General features: G+C 45.1%; 1 protein-coding gene across 3 annotated transcripts in view; it reads right to left on the bottom strand.

The window, feature by feature from the left end:
* Positions 1-5,243: 5,243 nt before the first annotated feature.
* The window catches only part of LOC119953843 (sialic acid-binding Ig-like lectin 13), a 55,053-nt gene continuing 37,176 nt past the window's right edge, over positions 5,244-23,120 (bottom strand). Inside the window, exons 7-10 of one of the 3 annotated variants that reach the window (XM_038778404.1) lie at positions 20,875-20,918; positions 10,228-10,287; positions 10,020-10,147; positions 5,244-6,187 (exon numbers count right to left, since the gene is read on the bottom strand). In XM_038778404.1, the coding sequence (XP_038634332.1) occupies positions 6,050-6,187; positions 10,020-10,147; positions 10,228-10,287; positions 20,875-20,918 (370 nt within the window). In that variant the 3' untranslated portion in view covers positions 5,244-6,049. The remainder of the gene's footprint in view (positions 6,188-10,019; positions 10,148-10,227; positions 10,288-20,874; positions 20,919-23,120) is intronic. The other 2 variants (XM_038778405.1, XM_038778406.1) reach the window with 2 other exon arrangements.

Raw genomic sequence — 23,120 nt, 5'->3', positions numbered from 1 at the left:
GTTATTGCTTTGTGACGAGGTGGCCTGTTGTTGGGTGATGTGCTAAATTTTGAATGAGCACTGACGGCAAAGTCAAATGGCATCAGTCCATTTATATCATGAACCTAAACCTGTTTTCAGGACATTGCTCAAATAAACTCTGCATTGAATTTAAATTAAAAATATTTTAAAATCTCACATGTCAATTAAAAATGAATGAGACTAATATGGTTTATTTTCGATAACTGCTCAGGATAATTTCAACCTTGGCTATACACACCTATGAGTTCAAATGCATTCTGCAGTTTCAATTGATTAAAGTCAAATAGATTTCTACATCACACAAATAGAATAAATACGTTTGCAGATTTCACAGATTTCAACATGCTCAGTTCACACCATGCTACCATATTGATGGAAGCTCAGTTGGCGACCTGAATCAGATTGCAGGCTTGTTACTGTATTGGATCTGGATCCTTTGATGGCCCCAGACTCCCAATATAAACTGGACCGTTAACGAGACAGCACCCTTTTTCCCTGGATCTATCTACCTGCTCAACTGGGTTGGCCCAATTAAGCTGGCAAGATTCAGTGGTGTGCAACATGGGAGTGTGCAGCTGAATAATGGCATGTCAAGGAGACCCAACTTTCTAAATGAATTGCCCACGGCCGGTAAGATCTAATGGTTAGCTTGTGTATTCTGCACCAGGTCAGAGAGAATGAAAATCTCCCCAATATAACAAAACCCTGACTTCCACTATATCAAATATTTTTGAACATGAAAATTAAATAATACTTTAAACCAGCAGGAAAACACGTCTAACTGTAGAAAGGGGTGACATCTTTGAATGCTCAAATGTTTGTTTTTCTGTCATGTGAATTCTAAATTAGGAACCGTCAGCATCTTTCATGTTGCTTAAAGTACCAGATATACATCATCAGAGCATCTGCAATGATCTATATTTAAATGAGGCAGATGCATTGTTCGGCAGTTTGCAAACATTTAGAATGTCTTACACTCGAGATGTGCAGCAAACACCTTCAAAAGGCTTTCAAAGCGATTGCTTCCTCTATTTAGTTTTGGCCCACGCTAGGCTTTTTGAGATGAAAATGTGATAGTATTCTTTTTCCAGTGCATCATAGCCTTCTTTCATTTGATTGAGGTTTACCACTTTTTTCCCTTTTTCCCTCCTGTGGGCATCAACTGACATTGGCATACAAGTAACACAGACATTGGCAGTCCATGTATCACTGTTCAGTATGTGAATTTAGATAGTGAGTAATGACATGTGCTCATTGATCAATAGGACCATCTCTGTTAGGTGACTCCCACCTTAACCAAAGGTAGTTGAATAAGATGCTGAACAGTTTATCATTTGCTGGTCTTGGGCACTGATAATACTTCTGCAACTCCAACCAAGATCAGGTAATTCAACACATACAGATTGTTCCTGCGGTTTTCATGCATGCTGCGCACACATTTACCACAGAGGAACAAATAAAAATTAAAAGGAAATGAACCTAACCAGCTTGAGCCAGGATAGTAGTACATCCTTGAAATTATATTAAATAAATAAAAATATATGCATCTGCATGCACTTCCTGTATGTGCAGCTGGTCTTCCTGTTGTCATGTCTCTGCTACTTCTTCATTTAAAATTCATAATCTGCATATATTGTTGCTTTTCCAATGGCAATTTGTCATTCTGTGTGTACAATCTGACCAATTTCAAAGAACATTTCCTTTACCTGACATTTTTCCCATAGTGACTGCAACTTCTATGTCCAAAGGGTTTAACCAAAATATAAAAATCCAAAAAGAACACCAAATGATCAATTTTATCAATTGCATTATGTTGGATCTTTTAATGCTTACATTAAAGTTTTCAGAAGGCTGGGCTTTTAATTGATATTTTTGTTGGGGCCTGTGACTCTGCAGAAGTTTATATTTTCTGCTCATGTGCAGTGCATCTAATGTCCTCTGATGCATCATCTCCAGTCGTTCAACTGTACAAGTGAAAATTGGTCCACAGTTTCTTCAAGTTTCTGCTCAGTAGCTTTTCTTTAAAATTATTTTCAAAATGGCAGCATGGTGGTGCAGTGGTTAGCACTGCTGCCTACAGCGCGGAGGACCGAGGTCCGATCCTAACCCCGGGTCACTTTCTGTGTGCAGTTTGCACATTCTCCCCGTGTCTGCATGGGTTTCACCTCCACAACCCAAAGATGAGAAGATTAGGTGGATTGACCATATTAAATTGCCCCTAAATTGTTAAAAGTAATTGTGTACTCTAAATTTTTTTTAAAATATTTTCAAAAAGGCGGGGGATTAATTTCAAAAACTTAAAAGGAAAATGTGTAGTTTGAAAAACATTGCGTCAAGTTATATTTGTTGCATTTTTTTGTGTTGTATGAACTTTAAAAAGTGGATCAGAGAGGGAATGATCCTGACACTGAAACAGGCAGGATTTAAATTTGCCCAGTAATCTGCAGATGACTGTAGCTTATTTCCAGGCAGTGAAACGGACATCAATATTGGACATTGATAAGAGCAACACAAAGAGATCAGTGGCAGACAAGGGGCGGAATTCTCCGCTCCCGCGATGAATCGGGAAGGCCGTCGTGAACTCGGCCGAGTTTCACAACGGCCTCGGAGGCCGCTCTTCGCACCTTATTCACCCCCACCTAGGGGGCTAGGAGCGGCGCTCCGTTATTCTCGGCCGCAGGGCCAGGCGGCCATGTTCATGATGGCATTGACCAGGTGTGGTTGCCACCATCGTGAATGTCAGGCCGCTCGGCCCATTCGTGCCAGAGAATCGCCGGTCGCCGTGAAAAACGGCGAGCGGCGATTCTTCCGAGCGGGGTTGCCAGGGCGGCGTGTCGTGAGTTGCCCGGCCCTCCCGCGATTCTCCCACCCGGCGTGGGGAGCGGAGAATCATGCCCAAGAGATCTACAACATTCAATTCAGCTTATGTAACTATAAAGGAGTTTAGCGAGCATATTATTAAAAACCTTGAGCTGGAACATACTTCCTGCCATCAAACCTTCCTTCCTGCTGTAATGGTTTTAGGTTATGTCAACATGTACATTGATAAGAGCAACACAAAGAGATCAGTGGCAGACAAGGGGCGGAATTCTCCGCTCCCGCGATGAATCGGGAAGGCCGTCGTGAACTCGGCCGAGTTTCACAACGGCCTCGGAGGCCGCTCTTCGCACCTTATTCACCCCCACCTAGGGGGCTAGGAGCGGCGCTCCGTTATTCTCGGCCGCAGGGCCAGGCGGCCATGTTCATGATGGCATTGACCAGGTGTGGTTGCCACCATCGTGAATGTCAGGCCGCTCGGCCCATTCGTGCCAGAGAATCGCCGGTCGCCGTGAAAAACGGCGAGCGGCGATTCTTCCGAGCGGGGTTGCCAGGGCGGCGTGTCGTGAGTTGCCCGGCCCTCCCGCGATTCTCCCACCCGGCGTGGGGAGCGGAGAATCATGCCCAAGAGATCTACAACATTCAATTCAGCTTATGTAACTATAAAGGAGTTTAGCGAGCATATTATTAAAAACCTTGAGCTGGAACATACTTCCTGCCATCAAACCTTCCTTCCTGCTGTAATGGTTTTAGGTTATGTCAACATGTACCTCAGTACTAGTTACTGGGCAAACGCTTCCTGTTCAACTTTGCCAAATGTTTGCAGCAAGTTCAGATCACTTGTTGGATCTCTGCAATGATTTTCTGATGTAAAACTTTTCATGATCTTCTATATATTTTTCATGATCTTTTATACAAATTATATTGATTAACTGACCATGACAATTGTTTAGTGAAAATAAAGATTTTTAAAGTAGTTCAGTGAGCCTTATCTTCTTGCAGCAAACATAGTGAATCGACGCTGAATATGGGAGACAGAATTTGCAAGGGAATGGGATGAATTGGATAGCACTTTCAAAGATGGGCTAAACGGCTTCTTTTGTGCTGTATCATTCCATGTCTACAATGATTTGTCCAGAAAAGTCTCGCATTGTCTGCTGACCAACCTATCCTTCTGTGACAGCAACGTTTTTTTTTCACCATCACACTTAATTAACACAAATTAAAATAACAGTAAATTAATAGCCAATCCTGAGTAACCACGCAGAATAATCTGGAATTATGTCAAATGCAAGTCTTCCTTCATAACTAAAATAGCAAAGAAAGTAAACACAATCAAATAACGTGAAATATTTTTTGGAGTAACCAAATTACGGCTTAATTTTTTAAAAAAAATTATTTAATATTTCAAAACAGCATGACGACATATATCGATTCACATCCCTTTTGCATTTTCAAAGTTTTTCGATAAAGGCTTGCAAGGTAATTGGATGATTTCTCCCAGAACAATTGAAGGAAGTTCACAACGCACATTCTGAACAGGAGACAGTTTACATATTTTTCAACAGGTTTTTAGCAAGTTACAGAAAAGAGGGTTTCTCCCTATTCTATAATTTTGCAATCAAATGCATGGTTGTTGAATGCTTTGAAGATTGGATTTTCTAGGTTGTTGCTCATAAATATGTCCACATACACACACAAACGCAATAAATTCTCATGTTACATGAACATAGTGTGGCAAATAAAAGTAAATGCTGCAGGGCACCAGCTAAATTCATCCTAACCTAGTTGAGCAGTTTTGTACTTCCCATTTTCAGTAATTATTCTGCATATAAAATCTGACATATTTGTGTGTTCATTGCCAACACCAGGATTTTGCAAATATGTGAGAGACACTTTGACAGACAAAACTCTTCCAGTTACAAGACTGTGGTTTTAAAGTGTCGAATTATCATAGAATCAAATCGTGGTAGCATTACAGAATCTACTCTGTTTTTGAAATATAAATGACTGCCAATTTCATATTGTGAAGTTCCTGGGTGTTGAAGTTCCTAGACATAATACATTGTTTGAACTTTTCCATTAAATATTCTTTCTTTCAGTTATGATTAGCATTCATCAACATTTTTTGCAAACCTGCAATTTTGTACATTCAAGCAATGGGTTGAAATTGTTTTTTTTTAAGTTACATTAGTTACTGAGAATTTGAATGCTCAAATAGCCTTTTATTTATGTTAAAATTTCTCTTTAGTTTATGTTTTTTTATAAATTTAGAGTACCCAATTCATTTTTTTCCAATTAAGGGGCAATTTAGCATGGCCAATCCACCTCGTCTGCACATCTTTGGGTTGTGGGGGCAAAACCAACGCAAACATGGGGAGAATGTGCAAACTCCACACGGACAGTGGCCCAGAGCCGGGATCGAACCTGGGACCTTGGTCCTTGAGGCACCACTGCGCCACCATGCTGCCCCTCTTTAGTCTATTGATAGCTCAGTAGTAAGTACACCCCATTCAGTGCAATTCTGAACCACGCAGAAGTATTATTCACGGTTTAACTCTTGGTCTGTGCTGAGTTAGCTAAGCTCCGTTCTGATGGCAGTTCCGTGATCACTGCATTTGTCGTCTTATCCCTAGCTGGCCATGAACAGGGCAGAAAAGCCATCTCAAGGGTTCTGGATTCTTGCTGTTATCCAATGTCTCCAACTGTAAGCTCCATGCGTGATGAGTAAGAACAAAGTGACTACGGTACCTCCCACAATTGGACAACCAGGCTTCTGAGAGGCTGAGTATGGGACCTTTGATGTGAAATATAAACTCAAAGCTTATGCAGCACAGAATAAAAAAGGGTCCATTTGTGGAGGTATCCCTAGAGTTGCAGGTACTAAAGGTACAACTGCTGCCATGTCTGGACATTTAGCAAAAGGATAGGCAAATTGGATTGCGAGGGTTGGGGTACAGGAAAATACGACGTTTCAAACTGTTTGGCCCTTTATGGATTTCCATCAGCTTAAAAAAATGAATGATAAAATCCTATCAGAATCACAGGAAACATTATGGAGTGAGACACACCTCCTGCAGTGCAATCCTAGTTCATTCAAATCATGGTTCGTCAGTTTTCAGATGCTCGGCAGGTCGTATTTTCTGAAGGCTGCTGGAGCAGTTTGTTAGTAATGCTGTACATGTAGCAGAAGCTAATCGCTGTTGTATAGTCAAGCAGTTCTTAAATCCTGATGTGAAATCCGGATTGCAGAATATTCAGAGGTATCATCAACATGTTTGTGAGGAGATGAACCATGTGTGTGTTTGAAGTCTTTCCCAGTATTTTTCTCTTTTATATCAGGGGTGTGCTGTGAAAAAAAAAGAAAACAAAAAAAAAACTTACTTTGTGCAAAACATCTGATAAATGTGGAATAAACTATAAAGTGTTGGAAACTCTGCATATTACGTGGGATCTGTAGGGAGAGGAAGGCGATGAGTTATTTCTTCAGGTTTGGGCGAACCTTTTTCAGAACAAAGATCTGAAATATTAATGAACATAGAACATACAGTGCATAAGGAGGCCATTTGGCCTATCGAGTCTGCACTGACCCACTTAAGCTCTCACTTCCACCCGATCCCCATAACCAAATAACCCCTCCAAACCTTTTTGAAAAATGAAAAATGAAAATTGCTTATTGTCACGAGTAGGCTTCAATGAAGTTACTGTGAAAAGCCCCTAGTCGCCACATTCTGGCGCCTGTCCGGGGAGGCTGGTACGAGAATCAAACCGTGCTACTGGCCTGCTTGGTCTGCTTTAAAAGCCAGCGATTTAGCCCAGTGAGCTAAACCAGCCCCTTTGGACACTAAGACAAGTTAGCATGGCCAATCCACCTAACCTCCACGTCTTTGGACTGTGGGAGGAAACCGGAGCACCCGGAGGAAACCCACACAGACACGGGAGAACGTGCAGACTCCGCACAGACAGTGATCCAGCGGGGAATCGAACCTGGGACCCTGGCGCTGTGAAGCCACAGTGCTAGCCACTTGTGTTACCGTGCTGCCCATGTTCTACCATGCTGCCCAAATCATGTTTTCCTCTCCACAGAAGGTGCCCAATAAACTGAATACTTCCAGCATCTGCTGGATATTTTGCCTTTAGCTTCATAAAGATGGGGACCACATTGCATTCCTATTCCCAAGTGTGTGGTGTGGGTTTACTTACAACAACAATCAAATGTACATCCTGGATGAGGTCCACAGAGTTCTCAAAGACAGAAAGGGTATAAAAAATCTATCGCCTGCTCCCACTCTCTAGGTACCTAATCAGCCCTGGAAACGTACAAAACTTGTTGTCCTTTCCATATTTAAAAGAAGGTTAAAGATTTTGAGCAAGTTTATTTTCAACAAAAGATAATAAGTGCAGTCATTCACTATTTTGAGTACTGCTGAAAGAAGAGAAATGCTGTTGAAGCATTTTGGGCACGATTCTCAAGCTCCCACGCCAGGTGGGAGAATCGCGGGCGTACCGGACAATTCCTGCCATGCTGCCCTGGCACCCGCATGCGATTCTCCCACCCCCCCCCAAAACGGCGTGCCGCGTTTCATGACAGGCCGCTCGGAGAATCGCCGCTTGCCGTTTCTAACAGGCAAGCGGCGATTCTCCGGCCCGAATGGGCCGAGCGGCCTGCCTAATCCGACGGGTTCACACCGGCGCCAACCACACCTGGTCGCTGCCGGCCTGAACGGCACGCAAACGCTGCAAGTGCGGCCTGAGGGGGGTGGGAAGGGAGGACCGAGCACCAGGGGGTGCTCAGTAGGGGTCTGGCCCGTGATCGGTGCCCACCGATCGGTGGGCCGGCGTCTCTAAAGGACGCACTCTTTTTCCTCCGCCGCCCCGCAAGATCAATCCTCCATTTCTTGCAGGGCACCCGCGGGGAGGACGGCAACTGCGCATGCGCGGGTTGGCGTCGACCAACCTGCGCATGTGCGGGTGACGTCATTTAAGCGCCCACAGCTGCGTCATTCACGCGGTGCCGCTTTGATGCGTTGCCAAGGCCCGGCACGTGAAATTGACGCGCCGCTGCTCCTAGCCCCCTGGGGGTGGGAGAATAGGGGGCGAGGAGCGGCCTCCGACGCCGGAGTGAAACACTTTGGTTTTCACTCCGGCGTCGGCACTTTGTCTCCCGTTGGGAGAATTTCACCCTTTGTCTCCCACCCAGATGCAAGAATACCAAATTTCTGAAGGAAAAACAATTCATTCTGCTCGAGAAAAGAGCTGTTGATTGGTAGGCAATCCAGCTCTGATGTTTCCAATCAGAGCCAACTTGCCAATCAATCAGCTTCCCTTTTCTCATGCAATATAAATTGTCACTCGCGTTGAAATTTGGCATTCTTGTGTTTGTCCAGATGAGTGCGAGACCAGAAACTTCAGCATCAATCCGTTTTTCAGCAATACCAACTATTTAGAATTAAATAGTCTTTAACCAAGATTGCAAGACAACAAATGTATAAAGTCGCGTGAAACAGGATTGTAACAGAAATTTCATCCACTCTTTTCTCTGATTTTTCTGATAAGTCACTCATTGCGTGCATAGCCTTGTCAATGGTCCTTGGAATTGAAAACTTTCGCCTTGGGTCTCAGAAAGGGTTAGCAGTAGAAAACGACATGTTAGAATATATAGCACATTGAAAAGGATTCTATTTTCTATCTTGTCTGAAGCTAAATGAGTTTTGTTCCTCTAATAAATCAACCCAACCAAAAAGAAATAGCAGAGATTGGGGATTTGGAATAGCCACTGGTTAACGACCTATAACTAGAATTTAAATGTTGAGCTAGATGAGAGGTGAGAAACTATGGCGAGTTCCATCGATGTCAGAACAAAAGGTTTTTGAAAGATTGACACTTGGTTCTGGAGACACTAACATTCAATTCCATTGAAAGCAAGGACCAAATTTGAAAGTGTTGAAGGTAAAAATAATGATAGATGTCACCAAATTTCCAATGTGTCGGAAAAACTGTTTTGAAAAGATTGCAGAATGATTTCCTCTCTACCAAAGAGCCTGATTAAGAATGACATATTTGTGATCCGTACTTATATGATAGACTATATTAACACAAATTGGATTAGATAGATATGTCAGTATCATATGACCATATGCACCAATGAGGTATTGGAGAAGGGAAATCTATACCTAGAATGAGAACCAAAAGACTAAGATCTCACAATAGCAGAATGCCAGACAAAAGGGTTATTCTTTATGTCATATTCTTGCACTGAGCACCAGATTTAAAAACTGGTAGATTTGTCTTGGGTTCAATTCCTCCCTGGCCCGGTATTTGGTTTCCAGTTTCAGATCAGCAGCTGTGAAGAGGCAGCAAATGGATACAAAGCTCATGTATGGATGAAAAATTCCGGAAGATCAGCACCCTATTCATGCTGGAAGAAATTGAAGACAGCAGCACCCAGCCTCTCCATGAAATTGAGGTAACAGATAGTTTCAGAGACATTCACTGTCTACTCATAGGTCATGTCATGGATGATTCTCTGTGGCAGCACCAGGACCCGGGTTCAATTCCAGCCTCGGGTGACTGTGTGGAGTCCACACATTTTCCCCAGTGTCTGCATAGGTTTCCTCTGGGTGCTCAGTTTCCCTCCAACAGTCCAAAGATGTGCAGGTCAGGTGGCTTGGTCCTGCTAAATTGCCCCTTAGTGTCCTGCTAAATTGCCCCTTAAGTGCTCAAAGACGTGCTGGCAGGGTGGGATTCGGGGATAGGTGGGGGAGTGGGCCAAGGTTGGGTGCTCTTTCAGAGGGTCAGAGCAGACTCGATGGGCCAAATGGCCTTCTTCTGCACTGTAGGGATTCTATGATTCTCCCTAATTCTACATGAAAACAATTTCCTGTATTATCAGAATCTCTCTCTGATTACATTACTTTGCCTCACTTCAGATCCACTTATAAAGAGGTACTGCTGGTCAATGAATTCATTTCCCCCTCTAAAACCAGTCTTCGAAGAGAAAGGACTTCTACTCACCAAATACAAAGAGAAAGGACGTCTATTCACCAAATAAATCCAGTGCTTTTCTGGGTACAAATCTCCTCAGGGGGCATTGACTCATAACTGGCCCCGTGCTGAACTATACACTACAGGTATATGAAATATAAATTACAAGGAAGATTGTACCAAAATAATATGAATACCTTGGGCCATTGATTGTGGCCTTGTCGCTTCGGATTATGAATGACAATATCTGCATACGACACTTCTTCATTTTCCTCTTCTATATTGTTGTATTCAATAATATAATCTGCTTTTGGAGATAAAGAAACTGCATAAAACAAACTGCAGGAAACATTCTTCGCAGCATTGAGATAGGGAAGAATTTGAAGTCAATGTAATTTAACTTACCTATCGAATGTTTTGGACTGGTTGGTAGATTATCTCTCCTGACTGATGCATATATTATATCTGCCAATTGAAACAGAATATGGGAACATTAAAAGTGAATAAATCCCAAAACTGTTATTAGGGAAAATGGCCAAATGTTTAGTCAAAGAGGTAAAGACATCTTCAAGAAGGAAAGAGAGGTGCGGAGACTTAGGAAGGAATTTCCAGAACTAAATGCCTCGGCTGCTGAAGGCTACAAATGGTCGAGCCAATGGTGGAGTGCCTAAAATCAGATTGTTCAAGTGGCTAGAATTAGATGATCTCTGATATCTGTGAGCTGCAGGAGAAGGAAAAGAGCAAGATCTTGGAGGAACCAGAAAACAAAGATGAGAATTTTAAAATGGAAGTGCTGCTTTACTGGGAACCAGTGTATGTCAACGAGCACTGGTAAATTGGATTTGGTGTACATAGCCAGCAGAGTTTTAGATGACCTCATGTTTACAGAAGGTAAAATGTGGAAGGCTAGCGTATTGGAAATGAATATTGTGTTGGAGTAGTCAATATTCCAAAGGCTCAGAATAGGCAGCAATTGCCACAATCTCACCAAATGGAAACTACCCAAATTTGATTGAAGCAAAACAAAAAATTTGCAATGTTTTCATGTGAGCTGTCATCCACATGTATGCTGTGCTGTATCTCTGATTGTCTTTAATGATAAAACAATTTGAAAGAAGACAAAAAGATATGAGGGAAGTTTGCTCTGTGCTCCTGCACAAAATAGGTGAGATCACAATGTAAATGGTGGGAAATAGGATGCTGAGACCCATTGTCATCCCACTGCCCCAAGCAGCACTACAACTGCCTACTCCTGCCCTCTCCTCCACCAACAAGGGAGAGGGTTTTGATAGCTTCAGTCTTTCCTCCAGTACAATTGCTGCCTCTCAGGGCCAACAGAGGAGAAGATAGCAGTGAGTCCTGGAAGGCAATGATAATTACATCTGCGTACTTCCATGAAGGGGAACGGGCTTAAAATGATCTCTTATTCCATACTGTCCTCAGTGGCTGATCTGTTGAAGGATTTGGTCGAGTGGGTCTTTGTTTCAGATCTCCTGCCCATCTGAAATCCCTGATTGGATCATTTGGATGTTGCAGTTGGAATTTCTTCCTTTGCAATCGCAACGGCTTCTCTACTGATGCCGCAAATCTGCTGGAATCCTGCTATACATATTTAAATGAGATATGGATAAAAGCAAATTACTGCAGATGCTGGAATCTGAAACCAAAGAGAAAATGCTGGAAAATCTCAGCAGGTCTGATAGCATCTGTTGGGAGAGAAAAGAGCTAACACATCGAGTCCAGATGACCCGATAAGCTTTGACAAAGGGTCATCTGGACTCAAAACGTTAGCTCTTTTCTCTCCCTATAGATGCTGCCAGACCTGCTGAAATTTTCCAGCATTTTGTCTTTCATTTCAATGAGCTATGGCTGGGATGGATGCAGCGGGAGAGTGTCTCATTGAGATCCTCTCAAAAAGGAAGGAAAAATATTTTATTGGGAGGTGTGTTTCCAGATATAGGAATTCACTGAAGTGACCATTCTTAACCTTCCCCCGATTCTTAGAGTCCTATAATGTCGGCAATGTTTCATGCTGATTCTGGACATGGGAGTTGAGAGTAATTGTCTCGGACCGTAAAGCAAAGCACATATTTCTAGCAATGGTCACTGGATAATATACAGCCTGCGTGATTCATTTCCTCTACTACAGTAAAGATGATGCAGGTTGTGGTTTCCCCAGTGAGGGCCAGCTGAGAACCACTAAATCATCAAACTTGGGACTTTCCTTTCACGTCTCCAACAAAGGCTCGAGCAAGCAGTGACCACAGACGAACAAATCGAAACCAGATGAACAGTACCCAAGGGACAGAACCCTTTATTGTGTCAGGTTGCATGACTTAGTACAACTGCTTTGCTGTCAGTGTACAATCACGCTTTAACCACAAATGATAGAGGTAAATGAATATAGTTCTCGCTCCAGTATCAGTGACGCATTTAAAACTGCTGTGTCTTAGTGTCGGTGCGGTTTGCCAAAAGGCTTGTGGGTTTAACTTCCTGATTTTCCATACAAAGCATCAATTGCCAACTTTCATTGGTTTAATGACAAGAAATCAAAAAGGCAGGCGGCTGCAATGTTTCTGGCAATGACTTCTTGGAATACAAATCAAGTATGTGAGATCGAAAGAAAACCAGCCATTATGATGCACAATTTAATGTTCTTTTCATGCTTGTCATGGGATATTGACATTTAACTAGTATAAGCGTCAAATATTTTATTCTGTCACGAGTAGAAAGTACAATTCCATTCCACAATGATGCAGCAAAAAAAAGGGAACTATTTATTGATTAGGCCATGAAATTTATAACTCGGGACATATCTGAAACTTTTAGATTGGGGTTTGCCAGTCCCACCAACATCGCAAATTGTCACAGGCAGGACTGGAAAATTTGGAGAGTGGTCAACTGTCTATTGACTTTGGGTGGTGATTTCCAGTCCTGCGAGCCCTTCTGGTGGACTGGAAGACAGGCAATCCACCAACCTGCTCCAGGCGTAAAGAGCATGGCTGTCGGTTACAGATCAGTAACAAAAGTGGATGATCCATCTCAGTCTCCTCCAGAGGTCCCCAGCATCCAGAACTTGCCTCACCCCTAGCCAAGCTGTTCCAGTACAGCAACAACACCCGGCAATGTGGAAAATTGCCCAGATATGTCTGGTGCACAAGAAACAGGACAAATCCAACCCAGCTAAGTACCGTCCTATCAGTCCACTCTCCATCAACAGGAACGTTATGAAAGGAGTCATCAACAGTGCCATCAAGTGGCACTGACTCAGCAATAACCTGTTCACGGATGCTCAGTTTGGATTCCGCCCAGAGTCACTCACCTCTTGACCTCATTACAGCCTTGGTTCAAAATGGACAAAAGAGTTGAATACCTGAGGTGAGGCAAGAGCGATTGCCCTTGACATCAACACAGCATTTGACTGAGTATGGCATCACAGCTAAAGTCAATGGAGTCAATGGGAATCAAAGGGAAAACTCTCCACTGGTTGGAGTCATGCCAGGCACAAAGGAAGATGGTTGTGATGGTTGGAAGTCAATCATCTCAGCTCCAGGACATCACTGCAGGATTTCCTCAGGGTAGTATCCTTGGCCCAACCATCTTCAGCTGCTTCATCAATGACCTGCCTTCCATCATAAGGTCAGAGTGGGGATGTTTGTGGATGACAGCACAATGTTCAGCACCATTCAGGATTCCTCAGATAATAATGCAGTCCATTTCCAAATGCAGCAAGCTCTGGACAATATCCAGGCTTGGGCTGACAAGTGGCAAATTACATTTGTGCCACAGAAGTGGCAGGCAATGTCCATCTCCTACAAGAGAGGATCGAGCCATCGTCCCTTGACATTCAATGGCATTACCATCACTAAATTCCCCGCAATCAACACTGATGGTTACCATTGATCAGAAAATGAACTGGACTAGCCACATGAATACTGTGGCTACCAGGGCAGGTCAAAGGCTAGGAATTGTTCTGTGAGTAACTTATCTCCTGACTGACCCACCCCCCTTAAAGGCACAAGTCAGGAGTGTAATGGATTACTCTCCACTGTCTGGATGAGTGTAGCTCCAGTAACACTCAAGACGCTTGACACCATCCAGGATTAAGTAACCCACTTGATTGCTCCTCCTTCCACAAACATTCAAAACTTCCACCACCGACAAACAGTGGCAGCTATATGCACCATCTACAAGATGCACTGCAGTAACTCACAAAGGTTCCTTAGACAACACCTTCCAAACCCACGGCCGCTACCATCTGGAAGGACAAGAGCAGCAGATACCTGGGAACCCCATCACTTGGAGGTTCCCCTGCAAGTTACTCACTAGCCGGACTTGGAAATATATCGTCGTTCCTTCACTGTCGCTGGGGCAACATCCTAGAGCTCCCTCCCTAACAGCACACTGCGTATACCTACACATCAAGAACTGTAGCAGTTGAAGAAGACAGCTCACCACCACCTTCTGAAGGGCAACTAGGGATGGGCAATAAATGCAGGCCTAACCAGCGACGCCCACATCCCGTAAATGAATTTTTTAAAATTAAAAAATGAATTCATTTGGCTCAAATCACCTGATTTGAATTCCTATTATCCTTAAAGGTCAAAGCTCCATACAACAGAATCCAAGGAGCAGAATTAGAAAATATCATTGCAGAAGATTAAGCTTCCAACGCTATTTCAATCAAATTATCTTCACTTTGTTACTCCTCATGCTTGATGCAGATGCTCTGATAGGAAAGGGAATAGACAGGCAAGCCAGCTTGCTAGTCTTGGTCAATGGGGACATGCAAACAGTTACTTAGATACATTAGAGCAGCTGGTGGTACCATACTTTCTGTCATGTTCAATTTTGTGTTTAATTCTGTGAGTCTATTTGAAATGAAAATCGATTATTGTCACGAGTAGGCTTCAATGAAGTTACTGTGAAAAGCCCCTAGTCGCCACATTCCGCCGCCTGTCCGGGGAGGCTGGTACGGGAATCGAACCGTGCTGCTGGCCTGCTTGGTCTGCTTTCAAAGCCAGTGATTTAGCCTGGTGAGCTAAACCAGCCCCTATTTACTCTTTACTCTTGACTATTTACTCTTGATGCTCAATGTGCTTAATTAATTAGGCTTGGATGTGGACTGAGGAAAGTAAACAAAATGTGGAAGTTGCTGGAGGTTAAGGTTGCTGGTTCAGTAAGGTTAAACAACGATTCATTCTCCACGATAGTCCTCAATACCGGGCCCCGCAAGGGTGAGCACTTAGCCTCCTGTTATATTCCTTATACACACACTACTGTTCGGTAAAATGTGGCTCCAACCCCATCTACAAGTTTGCTGACGACAGGATCGTAGTGGGTTGGATGTCAAACAATGATGAGTCAGAGTACATGAAGAAGAGAACTTAGTGGTGTGGTGAAAACGACAACAATCTCTCCCTCAATGTCAGCAAAATTAAGGAGCTGGTCGTTAATGTCAAGAAGTAAAGTACTGTACACACCCCTGTCTGCATCAATGGTGCGAAGGTGGAGATGGCTGAAAGCTTCAAATTCCTAGGCGTGCACAACAATCTGTCCTGGTCCGCCCACGCTGACACTACAACCAAGAAAGCAAGCACAACAGCGCCTATACTTCCTCAGGAAACTAAGAGAAATGGGGCTGGATTTTCAGATTCTGAGACTAAGTGCTGACGTCAGCCTGGGAATGGTGGTGTTTTGCGACCCAAAAAGTGGCACAAAACGGCCACCGATCCTCCGTCTGGTGGGGGGCTAGCAGGCACGCAGCCTAGAGCACCCGGCTCTAGCTGTGGATAAGAGCGGGGAATTGCCGGATCCGTGGCTACGCATGTACATGGAGGCGGCCTGCAGTGGCCGCGCTGTGCAACATGGCACCGGCTGTGCACGGACCCAGCCTGCCAAATAGTTGGCCAGGCTCGCCACGTCCGAACTACCCCCCCGCCAGTGCCCCCAGCCCCTGCAAAAGCCACCCTTGCCCGCTGAATGGCTCTCCCATGACTGTGGTGGTGTTGGATTTAGTGCGCAGCTGCCGCGCCGAGTTACCGAAAATAAATACCACATACGACCGACGCCGTCGGGAACTCGACCCATTGGGGGTGGGGCATTGGGGAGGGCCTCAGGCAGCGTTCTGAAGCCGTCCCTATGGTGTGCAGCATACTCCTAGAGAATACCACTTTGGGGGGAGCCGAGCATCGCAAAACCGGCGCCACCCCCGATTTAAGCGCCAATGTTGATTCTCCAGCTAATCGACGAACGCGACTTCGGCGTTGGAGACCGAAGAATCCAGCCCATTGACTCTTATTGACAATTTTTACAGATACACCATAGAAAACATCCTATCTGGCTGCAGCACAGTCTGGTATGGCAACTGCTCAGACCAAGACCGTCAGAAACTACAGAGAGTCGTGAACACAGCCCAGTCCATCACTTGGACTAGCCTCCCATTCATTGACTCTGTCTGCACCTCCCGCTGCCCTGGGAAAGTGGGCAGCATAATCAAAGACTCCTCGTATTCTTTCTTCCAACCTCTTCGATCAGGCAGAAGATACAAAAGTCTGAGAACATGCACTTACAGATTCAAAAACCGCTTCTTCCCCACTGTTACCAGACTGCTGAATAAACCTCTTATGGACTGAACTGATCTCTCTATGTATCTTCTGTACTGTTGTCTATGTCTAAGCCGATAGCTTACCGGCTGAGTTGTATTTGGCTCGATGGGACTGGATCGGCTCCAAACTGCTGGAGGTATGAGAATTAGCTTCTGGCCGGGAGTATGTCAGAATCCATGAGGAAGGGCACCATTACCCTTATCTGCTCTGGAGTCAGTGATCCACCCTGACCAGACCTGCTCTGTTCCTGGCAGGAGGATCGCTGACAGTCTCATGCTGCTCAGGAATATGATTATCTATGTACGAGATACATCATCAGCCTGGACCAGAAGAAGGTCTATGGCAGAATACCGCACAACCACGTGATGGATGCTCTCCAAAGTGGAGTTTGGGAAGGGAATCTGCAATTAGATCCAACTTCTTGATACAAACATCAGTACTGCAGTTTCAATCAACATGTGGGAATCAGAATGAATAGAATAGAATAGAACAGTACAGCACAGAAGAGGCCCTTCGGTCCTCGATGTTGTGCCGAGCAATGATCACTCTACTCATACCCACGTATCCACCCTATACCCGTAACCCAACAACTCCCCCCCTTAACCTTACTATTAGGACACTACGGGCAATTTAGCATGGCCAATCCACCTAACCTAACCATGCTTTCCAATTGTATCTTGAATCAGGTTGGGCGGCCCTCTCTTTCCCATTTGTATGTTGAATAGAACTCTTTGCTGAGTCCCTCAGGAAGCATTCAGGCATAAGAGAAGTGATGATTCCAGGTAGTGGAGGCACTCAAGTCAAAGCCTCCCTTGTATGTGGCTGACTTCATAGTCTTCAACATGGATCCTGACGTCATTGGTTTCTGAATGAATCCGCTGCCGGCGCGCAGACTGATAAACATCTACGACCATCTACTGCCTCAGGAGCCAGAGTAAATCATGGCAAGAGCGAGAACATGTTCTTTGGGAATTGGGCTGACCGACCAGTTGTCTCCTTCACTATCAGACGGTGCTGGGAATGTGGTTCGGAGGGTCCAGGGCATCCGTTAGAAACTGGAAGAAGCATATAGGTATAAATGAAGCAAAACCTGGGCATGTGGGAGCAATGCTCCCCCTCCCTTGTAAGAACCTAGTCATCAGGTGTGAGGCACTCTCGGTGTTGCTGTATGTGGTGCAGGCCCATTCCTCACTCCTGCCTTGTAGCGATTACCCAAGTCTTTTTCTGCTTCATCTGGGGGCCACAAATGGACCACTTTCAAGAGGGATGCGATGTACAAACCTCCAGATAAAGGGGGAAAGAGTGTGCCCAACATCACCCTCATCTTGATGGCCACCTTTGTGTGTGTCTGCATCAACAAGATACTTGGTATGCAAAAGCACCAAGTGTCACAACATGCTGACCCTCTACCTGTTCCCAGTGTTGCAAAGGATTGGTCTGGCCACACTGCCGCTCCAAGTAATTGGACTGTGCCGTACCACATGACCCTCGGGGAAAAAATTTTGCAGTGAAACACCTTTGACCATAAGTCCATCAGGTAGTAGTCTGCACGTAACACCCCAGACACCCTTCAGGAAAAGGACATTGTGGAGCCTGTCAGATTGTTCCCTGAGTAGACTTTCCAAGGTCATTTGGCAGAATGCTACATCACCAGAACTTTCAAACAAGCACCATGACCTAGCCTGGCTGGTGATGAGAAAAGCCCTCTCCATCAGTTCCTTTCTGCATGCCCAGAGTCTCACCCCATCGGCATGTTGCCTTCGAGGAGACTGTGGTGGGGAAGAGACCGTTGTCAACCTCCTCGTGGAATGTGCCTTTGCAAAGAAGATCTGGAGAAAGAGGAGGAGTTTGTGTCGAGGTTCATCCCGAGCAGCTCCGTGATTCAGGACTCTAATCTACAGGCTGTTCCCAGGGATGCACACCTGGACGATCATCAACCTAATGAAAGACAATCTTTGGTCTGCCCGAAACCTATTCACCTTCCAGTGCAAAGAGTTGTCCCCAACCGAGTATTGCGGACTGGTACATTCCAAAGCCCAGGACTATGTACTGATGTATACACTAAAGCTGCCGCAGAAGTACAAGGGAGAAGATCGATGTCTAAGACCTTTCAGCCATAGTGCCATTGTGAAATGAGGGGACGGTGAACTGTGTAGAACCCCTTGGGGCTGTATGACTAACATAGAGTGTATATAGTGAATATTACATGCATCACAATTGTATTGAAGCACCTCAAAGTGCAACTTTGTTGATGTGGTTAACTTATATACCTTTGCACCATTTGTAATGGCAATTCTGAAATGTCTGTAACATTTCTTTTATTGTATTGAAGGGCCTCAAGAGTGCAACATGATGTATATAGAGAACCTGAATATTACTGCACCTGTGATAGCCATTTTGAAATGTTGCCCATAATTTATTGTCCACGCTGTGCCCGAAAAGCAGCGCGCCGCAGTGCAATGTGACCGGTATTAACTGCCAAGGTGTGGGAGGGGAGTGCGAGAGGGTCCGTGGGCCCCCTTATAGTGAGGCGGGGTGGGAGGAGTGGGAGGGAGTTCGGGGGTCTCGTCGGGAGCTCGAGGGATGGCGTCCCGATCTCTTGCTGCACTGACGAGTGCAGGCAAGCAGAGCCCCTCAGTGTAGAAAACGGGATGGTGTGCGCCCTCGGCCATGCATCCCCTGCTGAGGCACCGTATCCAACCGGATGGACGTTAGATAACAGAGTGTTTCTCGGTATTGTGAGCGCCGGTAAACACGCGGCTAAACATGCTTACCATGGGACTCTGTTCCCATTTGGTTAGGTCAAGCCCGTTTAATTTTCTTTCAGATATCTGGAGTGGGATTCTCCACGAACCGGCAGGGCGGGCCACTCTGACGCCGAGTAGTGGCGTGAACCACTCCGGTGTCGGGCCGAAGGGCCTCCGCCGTGTGTGCTGGCGTCATCCCAGTGCATGCGCAGGGGGTTCTTCTCCGCACCGGCCATGGCGGACGTTGACAGCGGCCGGTGTGGAGGGAAAGAGTGACCCCACGGCACAGGCCTGCCCGTGGATGGGTGGGCCACGATCGCGTGCCAGGCCACCGTAGGGGCACCCCCCTGGGGCCAGATCCACTCGCCCCCCCGGACGACTGAGCAGGCCACCCGCGGAGCCAGGTCCCGCCGGTAAGGACCTGGTATGATTTACGCCGCCGGGACCCGCCGAAAACGGGTGGCCAGTCGGCCCATCGTGGGCCGGAGAATCGCCGGGGGGGGGGCTGCTGCCAGTGGAGAATTCGGCTGCCAGTGGTGGCGGGATTCACGCTACCCCCTGCCGATTATCCGACCTGGCGGGGGTTTGGAGAATCCCGCCCCAAATATTTTACGAATGAAGTATATTTTTGCAAAAACAAAGACAAATCACAGGTCCACCTCTTCTGTACCAAATATTACTACATGCCACCTGTCAAATTATTCAAATTCTGTAATTAGCACCGGCTGATTGAAGTCTTGGGCTGAGTTTTCTTGAAAAAGCAGGAATCTTGAAATTGAAAGTGGGAAGTCACCCTTGTTCAGAAGGTGGTAAGACATGGATGGCAAATCTCCACCAGGCCAATCAGAGAGCTGGCAGCTCAACAGCTGCAACAGTGCTACCACTAGTGGGGGCTATTGCTGAGGCAACAGCTGCAGGCAGTGGGCACCTTAAAGGCAGCCAAGTACCTTTCAGATAGTTCGTGGAAATCCAGGGGCCAGGCCGTCAGGCCCCAGTTACTGATGGGTTAGTCATGGAGTGCCAGTTGTGCCCTTGTCCATCCCTGGGGCATGAAGTGCCCATAATGAAGAACCCCCCCCCCAGGAGCCTTTTGTAAGGCCACCAGCTTTTTATTGCGTGGTCTTCCTATGCAGCAGCACGTCTCCCAGAGCGAACAAAATGCCTTCAGAGGCACAAAATTCCCCTCAAAAGGATCAAACAGCCAACCATCCCACTGCTGGCAGTATGGACAGTGGCAGGAAGATGCCATGCACTTCCCTGCTGTTTTGCCAACTGCCCCATCGCCCAAAAGGCCCAGAAAATTCTCAAACCTGTTACCCCAGATTAGATTAAAATTTACCCTCTTCCCCCATTCAAATTAAGGCCATTTCTCTGGTCCTATTGTCCAGTTTGAATAGCTTGTCCTTTAGTGCAATCCGAGCATGCTCTATGAACTCTTACATTTTATAGCTATTTTGACCGATGCACAAGATCTATCACAATATCCACCTGACATCGGGAACACACCAACATTTAACAAATGGGACTATTTCACTTGTTCCAACATTTTCTTTGAAAGATAATCCACTTAATTAAACAGGTAAACATTGCAGAGGTATGACATGATATTTGCATAGTTATGAGGATAAATAACCATTTGGTTGCACAGACATACACCCTGACAATATTTAATACATAGAAGTAAAAGAGACACCTACCAGACTCGCTGTTGAAATTTCCACACCTGTCCATGGTTTCAGGACTGTAGTAAATGGAAATAAAACGCAATTAATATTATGTAAGATACCAAAGTAAGATGCTAGAGCTTAATTTTATTCATCTGCCGTTCAGTAACATTGGGTATAAGATCAAGTCATGACACTTAGCAACTTTCAACATTTTAAATAGTGTACATTATGGTGCATCACCGCTTTAAGAGATGTTAGAGAAATGCTGGGTAGTTTAAATTATCTAACCTACCGGTGTAATGATGTGGCTTGAGTGAACGGTGTTGCAAATAAAAGAAACAAAGTTTTCACCTTTGTCCATAATTCTTTTCCACTTACAATCATCCTTTTTTTGAAATATGTATTTAAATGTGTAGCATTTCATCATGGCTGTGTTACTCCATTTCTGGTTTCATGAGAGCTACCATAGCAAAAGCATTTGAAAATAAAATCTCATCTCGGGGCCTTGAAGCATAATTACATTCCATTTGTTGAAGTGGTACGTGTAATATTTTGAACATATCAGCATCACTAAAATAGAAACCTCTAGTTTAATCTTTTCAAAAAGCCAACCCGATAGGTCAATCCACTCGCTGATAACAAAGCAGTGGTGTGAGTCCAAGTAAAGATCACTGCTTCCACAATACACAGTTTGAAATTATAATTTTAGCAATTAGTGTGTGTATATAACATTAAAGTGAAGGTCTTGTGGCACAATGTTTTGCATCCCTGCCTCTGAGCCAGAAGCTCTGGACACAGCCCCACTCCAGGACTTGATGGTCAAGGAAGTTTCATAACACGGCCAACCAGGTTGAGTAGCAACTTGCGAAGATTCCCAACTCACGCCAATGGCAGGCATATGGAGTTGGCCGTGGTCAGGTACATTTGTTAAGCAAAGATATTACAGGATATTGGCCAAAGGCAGGTGTATGGAGTTAGGCAGCAGATCAGCCATGATCTCAGTGAATGGAGAGACAGGCTTGAGGGGCTGAATGGCCTACTCCTGTTCCTATGGGAAGAAATTGGAACCTCTGCCACCCTGTCTAAAGCTCCAGGCTATAACATGCATTATAAAAGTGGATGTCACTTGTGCAGTTCTGACTTCTTTGGAGTTCAATCAGCTGGATAATCAGTGGATGTCAAATTGAGTGCAAACAGCACAGGATTTGACCCCTGTTCTGGCTGGATGGATTCGGGACCTACCTCCTTGCCCTACTTGTGGTGGAAGTTGAGGCATTGTGGGTCAGTCCTGCCTTCGGGCAGAGAACTGAAGAAGGTAACATCAAAGTTCCAAATGCACCAGTTTGTGGTAAAAGGCCCATTGCACCCTCTTCTCAAGGGAAATCGTGGCCTTTTTCAGCGATGTTCGCAACTCAAGAAGTAATTTTGTTTCAAAAAGTATTTGTGTGGTTTTTTTTCGATTGGCAAAAGAACCAAAGAAACGGATTGCCATGTAGAGACATAATGCACAATATTTTCGACAATAAAATGAGAGCAAAAACAGTTTGTAGCATGAGGCACATGTTTGATACTCAATGATCCTTTGGGAACATCAGTGTCAAGGCCATAGTTCCTGTAGAAGCGGACCAGCGAATAGTTGCAGTGGAAGCTTGCAAGGCCACGCTTGCACCGCAGCCCAAAGGCAGCCATAGCCACACCTCTGCTGAACACACCGCTCTCACACCATGGGGATAATTTTGCACCCGCATCCGCCGATGCGCAAACGGAGACCCCGGCTCAAAATCATGTGAGAATCAGAAAATAAGATTTTCCACACCCCTAGCCATTGATCTAATGAGATTCCCGCCCATTAAACATTTTAACAAATTCAAATGAAATTAAAGACCTTCACTGACATAAGCTTCCCACTATATAACAAACTCGCTCCCATGAAGTCAGAAAGATGAGGTTTACCACTGCTTCTGTATAATGTGAAGAAGCTGAGGGGAACCCGCTGGGGCACATAGCTAAGTGTAGCCCCTGGGGGGAAAGGTACAAGCCCGCTTAGTGTCCTGACATTGCCACCTGGAACCGTCTCCTGGCAGTGCCACCATGTGTGTGTTTGTGGGCAGGGAGAATAGGGGGTATGGGTAGAATTGCCCCTTGCTGGCAACAGGGGGGTTGTTTTAATGCCGAATGGGGCACCTGGCTCGATGAGGCTCTGTCCTGCCGGTATGTCGGTGAAAACCACACCGCCAGATTTTCTGCGCAGAGCAAAGAATTTGGAGAGAAACCTT

Source organism: Scyliorhinus canicula, chromosome 19 (assembly GCF_902713615.1).
Source record: "Scyliorhinus canicula chromosome 19, sScyCan1.1, whole genome shotgun sequence".
In the NCBI taxonomy this organism is placed as follows: Eukaryota; Metazoa; Chordata; class Chondrichthyes; order Carcharhiniformes; family Scyliorhinidae; genus Scyliorhinus; species Scyliorhinus canicula.
This window is presented reverse-complemented; position numbering and strand designations above follow the sequence as displayed.